The following is an 8,241-nucleotide window of genomic DNA, read 5'->3' on the forward strand; positions in this document are numbered from 1 at the left end:
ATGTAAAATATGTACAATATGTATTTCGAAGATTTTTAATGTATACACATATCTATATGTATTTTCAAATGTAAAATTGTCTATTAAATATATCATTTACTATTTTTTTAGTTAAAATGCTTTCACATTTATTTGTTTTCCATTTCCAACGAGGTCTGTCTTGGCTGCGTCAACAGTACATATTTAGTTGCCTGAAGAAGTAATGGAAAATAAGCAGCACTATGAAGGAGCTCATTACAGGTAGTCCGGCCGCCTTAACCCAGCTCATTATGCTGTAGGGGAAAAGGAAACGAAATTAGATTCATAATTTTTATAGATTTTCATTTATTTAGTAGGGAGTGTTTGCCTAATTGGTGAAAAAGGGAAATGTTTAGACTTTCATTTAAAACCTAAAATTTTGAAAACCAAATTATGTATTTGTATCCAACGTTGGAAGGGGGAAAAAAGGGTCCACCGTACACCTCTGAGTATAAGTAGTATTTTTGCAAGGCAATTTCGAAACAAAAAATGTTTTCTACCGAAAGTATGGGTTACCTTATTACATTTTTCGTGATATCTTCGGCACCAGATTTCAGTTGTTCTCATCCTAGCGTACCACCCTAATGTCTGTAAATTAATGCTCATCAAAAATCATATACGCTTTTTTTCTCCTGGAAGTGGAAATGGTCGTAAAATCATAGAAGCTATATGTACTCAGTTAAGCCACACCCTCAAGAAAATATTAGGGGTATTCAGCAAAGGCTCAATGTATTTTCGTGTGAGATAGGGCGTTTATGAACCGAATTCTGAGCTAGGGTGTTTTTCAATAAAATTCTGAATTAGGGCGTTTTTGAATCAAATTCTGAAGTAGGGCGTTCTTGAATCAACGCTTTTAATCTTACACCTTATCTGTGATTTCCAATATCCATAAATCCACCGGTAAAAAGTAAAGAAAAGGTCTCTAGACTCTTAGTTGCGTTGGGAGTAAATCACATCCTTTGAAACTTTGTCAGCTTATTACTTATTGTAGCCTTATCGAGGCTGAGCCACCAGGCTGTAATGCCGTAGAACAGAATGGGACGTACAACCACTGTCTACATCCAGTGAACAATATGGCGCTACAATCCCATTTTGTTTTTTTTTTTTCTTTTCAGCTGATCTGCAGATATATGGGGGCAATTTGAGCCCTTCCAAGAATGGTTCTTTTCATTACGAAACCATGTTATCTTCCTATCCAAAATATCGCCCAAATACCGGACTTCCTCCGCATCAGGCACAGAATGCCAGATACCGATTGAATTAATTAATTGAATAACGTCTATACCTAGAGATTTATAGGGATGGAAGAACCAGTCAACCCTTTCGCATCTATAAATTACCCAGATGCCCGCGAGTAACCAAAGGTACCTAATGATGGAGGAGCCAGACTTTGGAGTACACTCCGGGAAGTGTTTAAATTAAAGCTTCTGCGAGGATACAATACTTCCTATCGTATCATACAACTTTGAGTCGTTGGTACATATAGCAATAGAGTTTGAACAAGCTTTATAACTTTAATTCTACGTTGAAATTCCTGCGGTAAAGCGGATGTCGGAATTGTTTAGTCTAGAAGCTTTAAACCGGCAGGGCAGATGTCTATAATTTTTAAGTCAGATTATTCTGTTTGACAGCATTGCAACTAGCCAAAAATTTTTTAAGAAGTTCCACAAGAAGAAGCTGCACCTCGGTTTGGAGTGCTTTGACTGCGCCACATGCCACCCTTTGTAGGTTTGTAACCTGTGCTCGGTAGGCTTATATGCATATAGTTTATTGTAGGGTTTCATAGGAGTGGGGAGCAAACGCCGCAATGTGGCTTGCAAATAGTTTTCATACTGAACAAGAGCCGGATAATTTCAAGTCCTGCTTGGAGTACTGATTTTACGATAGATTCTGGACAAACGTTACTGGAAGCCAAAACAAAATAGAAGTAACAATTTGATGCATGGACATATCCACAAAATTTGCCTTTAGAGTAGACATTTTGACAGATGTTCACAGATGTGTGGAGGCTTCAGAAAGAAGTTAGTCTTCAGAAAGAAGTTAGTAAGGATAATAGAGCAATGTATTTCCCTCCTATTGCTATAAGAACCACTTTCGGCATGGCCCAGGCTTTGATGATGTAGACTACGTTGGCACGATCTAAAACTATACAAAGGGTAACCCTGTTAGTGCTTGAAACTCGGCTAAACCAGCAGATTTGGACGGTTCAAAAGGGTTGATGGCCTATTCCATCTTTGTTTGGCTGATAAAGTCTTCAGCTGAAATACACTCAGAGATCAAGAAAACATTTACAGATGTCGCCCAAATCCGGTATCGAGGGGGGTTCCTAGAGGGTTTAATTCTCTAATCTTCATGAAAACCGTCGGCCGAATTGAAGTCCTTTTTTTACTTTTATAAGGATTTTATAGTTTTCAAGTTTCGGCTTTAAACGTTAAACAATTTCCTCTCTCTCCATCTATCTCTTTTGCTCCATTTGTTTGTCAACATTATTTGAATACTTACTTAAAATCGTCAGGATAGAATTCAAAAGGCTGAATTGGTATTTCACCACAATCGGCTATGGTAACGGGGTCTATGGGAAAATCATCAGTATCAGTTTTAACCTAAAAAATATAGATTTTTTTAATTAAATTAATTTCCAAAAAAGTTATTTGTTTATTCCAAAGCAGAAACTGACATCTTCAATAGCATGCACCGTATCCATGCCATCCAACACTTTGCCAAATACTGTGTGCTTGCCATCCAACCATTTCGCCGAAATGGTAGTTATATAGAATTGACAACCGTTGGTATCAGGACCACGATTAGCCATACCCAAATAGCCTGGACGATTATGTTCGACATTTAATGCCTCATCCTCGAAATAGTCGCCATAAATGCTCGTCGAACCAGTACCATCGCCTGAAGTTAGGGTGATTATAAATTTGAATAATTGGTTCATATATTTAATACAAACATATATACATTAGGGTGATACACTAAAAAAAAATAATCTATTTTTCTACCGTCATTATAAAATTGATTATATTTTAAGACTTCCTCAAAAATATCGCGAAAAAATATTTATTAGGATACACGTGAACGAGTTTTTTTTATAAATAAATTTAATTTCTAAAAATATTTACGTTCGAAATGGCCTGCATAAAAATGTTAAAAATTGTGTTAACGGAATTAAAATAATACAAAAGATTAATGATTTCGATGGGAAAGCAGTAGCAATTTTTTTTTATGTAGGGTGGCGACCCTAATGTACACATACATATTTTTGCACAATTAAAAAGCAGGTTTGCTGAGGAGAGAAGTGAATTTAAGTAATTCAATTAAAATTCACGAAACATTTCCCCCCCTCCCAGACAAATCATTCCAATAACTTTTAGAACCACACCCAAAGACTCACCATTTACAATATCGCCACCCTGTATAAGGAAACGATTTATGACTCGATGAAATTTTGAACCCGCATAAGTGGTGCCATTAATGCCGCGCAAGCAGATGTGTCGGAAATTGGTGACAGTTTTTGGTGCAATTTTACCAAACAAACCCAAAACTATGCGTCCCAAGGGTTTCTTTTGATGCCTCACTTCCAGGTAAACTTTTGAAGTCACTGTAAAGCTGAGACCTTGTGCCGCCGCCAGTAGGTAAGCAACCGCGAGTAAAACTTGGTAAAGTTGCATAGCAAAATTTGTAAACTTTTTATACGGGGACTTCTTTTAACAAATTTTTTCGGAAACCATGCGGCGAAGTTAACACGGCCAATGTGGATATTTGATTGAGGGTGCGTGGAAATGCTTGGAGAATACACGAGAAGCCTTACGACTACTATATGTCGAGAGTGATATGTATATATATACAATAGGGTGGTCCTTAAAAATATCAACATCTAAATTTTGTNAGTATCAGTTTTAACCTAAAAAATATAGATTTTTTTAATTAAATTAATTTCCAAAAAAGTTATTTGTTTATTCCAAAGCAGAAACTGACATCTTCAATAGCATGCACCGTATCCATGCCATCCAACACTTTGCCAAATACTGTGTGCTTGCCATCCAACCATTTCGCCGAAATGGTAGTTATATAGAATTGACAACCGTTGGTATCAGGACCACGATTAGCCATACCCAAATAGCCTGGACGATTATGTTCGACATTTAATGCCTCATCCTCGAAATAGTCGCCATAAATGCTCGTCGAACCAGTACCATCGCCTGAAGTTAGGGTGATTATAAATTTGAATAATTGGTTCATATATTTAATACAAACATATATACATTAGGGTGATACACTAAAAAAAAAATCAATTTTTCTACCGTCATTATAAAATTGATTATATTTTAAGACTTCCTCAAAAATATTGCGAAAAAATATTTATTAGGATACACGTGAATCGAGTTTTTTTTATAAATAAAATTATTTTCTAAAAATATTTACGTTCGAAATGGCCTGCATAAAAATGTTAAAAATTGTATTAACGGAATTAAAATAATACAAAAGATTAATGATTTCGATGGAAAAGCAGTAGCAATTTTTTGTATGTAGAGTAACGACCCTAATGTACACATACATATTTTTGCACAATTAAAAAGTAGGTTTGCTGAGGAGAGAAGTGAAGTTAAGTAATTCAATTAAAATTCACGAAACATTTCCCCCCCTCCCAGACAAATGATTCCAATAACTTTTAGAATCACACCCAAAGACTCACCATTTACAATATCGCCACCCTGTATAAGGAAACGATTTATGACTCGATGAAATTTTGAACCCGCATAAGTGGTGCCATTAATGCCGCGCAAGCAGATGTGTCGGAAATTGGTGACAGTTTTTGGTGCAATTTTACCAAACAAACCCAAAACTATGCGTCCCAAGGGTTTCTTTTGATGCCTCACTTCCAGGTAAACTTTTGAAGTCACTGTAAAGCTGAGACCTTGTGCCGCCGCCAGTAGGTAAGCAACCGCGAGTAAAACTTGGTAAAGTTGCATAGCAAACTTTTTAAACTTTTTATGCGGGGACTTCTTTTAATAAATTTTTTTCGGAAACGATGCGGCGAAGTTAACACGGCCAATGTGGATATTTGATTGAGGGTGCGTGGGAATGCTTGGAGAATACACGAGAAGCCTTACGACTACTATATGTCGAGAGTGATATGTATATATATACAATAGGGTGGTCCTTAAAAATATCAACATCTAAATTTTGTTTGAGGTGCGCAAAGTAAGGATATTCAGAGTGTGAAATATTTTTTTTAACGCAAATATTCGAGACAATTTTATGCTTGAAATCTAAAAAATTTTACATATTGAAATTTATTCATATCGATGTATTCCTAAACATGTTGAGTTATAGCTAACCAAATTCAAAATTTAGTAGAATTTTTGTGATTAAAAAAAAAACTGTTTTCAAACCTAGTAGGGAGCACACATTTTTTTTTTGTTTAATTTTGAAATTTTCTTGGATGTCTTTATTTTGTACGTAAAACAAAATAAAAAATGTCCCCCATGATATTAATATTTTTAAGGAGCACCCTAATGTGCATGCATATCGATATGCATCCGCACATGTAAACCTGTGCTTTTACCTGCATATGTATGGATTTTTGTGCCTTTGATTGTCATACATACATATGCATATGCCCATACAAATTTGGTTTTCCGCGTCTGCGCAAAAAGATTGTAAAATTGATTTTTTTGCTTTATTTATGTATGTATATAGTAACATGAAAATTTTCTAATAGTTTCGGCTATGTAACATATATTGTATTTATTTTTCAAAGGTGGTGCGAAAGATACTTGAAACTTTTTGCACTAGCAATTCCTTATTAAGTTGACTGTGAGACGTGAGATTGTAGAAGCTAAGCACGAAAGACATTGGCGTTTTCAGCAATAACTTCGAGCGCAACGCATCAATGATATCATTATTCCCAAAAGATATTTTTATGCCACAAAGAACTAAGCCGTTCAAAAATGGATCAGAAACCAGACTTGAAATTAAAAAATATGTATATTTTTGTACATATATAAGTACGTATTAGGGTGGTCCTTAAAAAATAACAACATCGTAAAGCACCGCCTAATTATGTTCTGCGAATAAAATAAAGACATACACAAAAACTTCAAAATTAAAAAATAAATAATACAATTAGGAGTCACTACGAAAAATTATATATTTTTTAATCGCGAAAATTCGACAAATTTTTCACTTCGCCCAGCTTTAACTCAGTAGGGCTGTTCAGGATGTTGCGGAAATGGTCTTGGATTTGCAGTTGGAATTGCATTTGCAAATTTTTTGCTTGCTGCCATGGCAACCGTGTGCATTTTATTGCTGTGAACTTACAAATGCAAACAATATTTAAATCCAAGAGCATATGCACAACACCCTGAACAGCCCTAGAAATTTTATGAATTTACATGTCGAATTTATCAGATTTCAAGTCAAAATTTTGTAGAACTTTTGGGATTTTAAAAAATAATTTTCAAACCCTTGTAGCGACCTCTTAAATTTTTTTTTATAAGTTTATCTTTCTAAGGTCCACCCTAATATGTATAAACAAATGTAATTTGATCCAAGATATATAACCTTTATACAGTTGTCCACAAAATAATAGGAGTGCGATATTTTGACCAGTTTTGGCTATTTGTCTTTTGTTTATTTAATGTTTATTTAATGTTTATTATACAACAAACACCATATAAATTCAGATTTTAAACTTTGTATAAAAATTATAAAAATTTTGCAATTTTTCACCCAAATTTCAAACTTTTTAATCAGAATCTTTAGAAAAAATTCTGGTATGCAGTTTTGTAGCACATTCAATTCTNATGATCTACGAGTATACAAGTACCTAAATAGTTATGTTCTAACTTACGTTTACGAATACAAAAGTGGAGGATGCAACTAAACGTAAACCTAACTATTTGCTGTACTGTTATTTAGCATACACAGTGTAAATAAATGGATATATATGTATGTATGTACATATGTACTTAAGTAGATATATACATGCATATGTGATAACGTCGGAAGCTAAAGTCACATCAATTTCTCTGTGCTTTACTTAAGCGTAATTCAGCTTGTTAAGCAATGCAACTTAATTTAAAAGCTCAATAATTAGTCTAAGCCAGTCTGAGCCTATTTGTTTATACATATTAAAAAAAAACTTACCCAATTCTTCATTTTAATAGAATCGAAAATTTATGAAGCGGTCAACTTTGGGACAAATGCCTGTAATGCTGCTTTCAGGGCCTCCTACCCTAGAGCCCTTCCGAAAGCAAAAACAAGTGGTGGAGTCCTGCGATTTCAGCACTGAGGAAAAACAGCAGGCGGCTGTTTAATCAAGCCAAGAAAGCAAGTTTTTGGCAACCCTAAAAAACTTCTGTAACAACATGGGACAAAAAATTCTGAAACCATTAACCGTGAAATATTCTGTCGAGATTTTCTTCAAGTATGAACTCCATCCAGAAACTTAACGGTGACTGGACAGCTTCTGGTAATAAAATGCAAGAGGTCCTTATGATCACTCACTTGCCGGGGTGCTCTGATAACAACTCCGATACTTCGCTCGTAAGTTATGATAGGATGGAATGGGCTATAATGCCTTTCCAACCCTAAAAATTATTTACGGAGTATTTCCCGCCCAACTACAAGCAGCTAAGGGCATACTGGGCCCTCCGCTGTCTAAACTGAGGTTAAATACATTGGAATTATTCCAGACAGGAAACTTGACTGGAAGCGCAATATCGAAGACCACTCCACGGAGGTCAATATTGCCCTGTATGCCTGTAAAACTGCTATAGGGAAAAAATAATACATAGTACCCTGGATGAACACAGCGGTGATAACACCCATCCTCTTCTCCGGGGTCACCGTATGGTAATCTACGTTAAACTAGACTTTGTTTAGAACTAAGGAGGAGGGGGTGCAGAATAGGGCTTTCATGCTTGTCACGTGGAGAGTCATGAGATTCGGACATGCAAAGATCCTTGAAACTCTACCGGATAATCTGAGACCACAAGTTGTCTACAAGAATCGCAGAGAGAAACGCATGGGAAGGTGCCACATACCTAAACCCAGAACCGACGGCTATAGGTACAGATGGTTCCGAGCTTAATGAAAGAATGGGTAGCGGGATTTACTCTGGTGAACTCGCACTAAACAGGACGGCCAATCACTATTTGTTCTGGCACCCAAGCTGTTATTAAATCTCTAAAATCGAATGGAGCCGCATCCAAA

General features: G+C 35.7%; 1 protein-coding gene across 2 annotated transcripts; it reads right to left on the bottom strand.

The window, feature by feature from the left end:
• Positions 1–22: 22 nt before the first annotated feature.
• ninaA (neither inactivation nor afterpotential A) lies at positions 23–5,055 on the bottom strand. Of its 2 annotated transcripts, none has more exons than XM_017625619.1 (4): positions 4,718–5,055; positions 2,696–2,919; positions 2,521–2,621; positions 23–272 (listed from the first exon to the last, which is right to left on the bottom strand). In XM_017625619.1, exons 1-4 carry the CDS (start codon positions 4,992–4,994, stop codon positions 170–172), a joined length of 705 nt encoding a protein of 234 aa, XP_017481108.1. In that variant the 5' UTR covers positions 4,995–5,055; the 3' UTR covers positions 23–169. The 2 variants fall into 2 exon arrangements, with proteins under 2 accessions (XP_017481108.1, XP_017481106.1); XM_017625617.1 differs by lacking the exon at positions 4,718–5,055 and adding an exon at positions 3,416–3,830.
• Between the last annotated feature and the right edge of the window lie 3,186 nt (positions 5,056–8,241).

The sequence above is a fragment of the Rhagoletis zephyria genome, unplaced genomic scaffold (genome assembly GCF_001687245.7).
Source record: "Rhagoletis zephyria isolate East Lansing unplaced genomic scaffold, Rhagoletis_zephyria_1.1 Rzeph_scaffold_04137, whole genome shotgun sequence".
NCBI classification, from domain to species: domain Eukaryota; kingdom Metazoa; phylum Arthropoda; class Insecta; order Diptera; family Tephritidae; genus Rhagoletis; species Rhagoletis zephyria.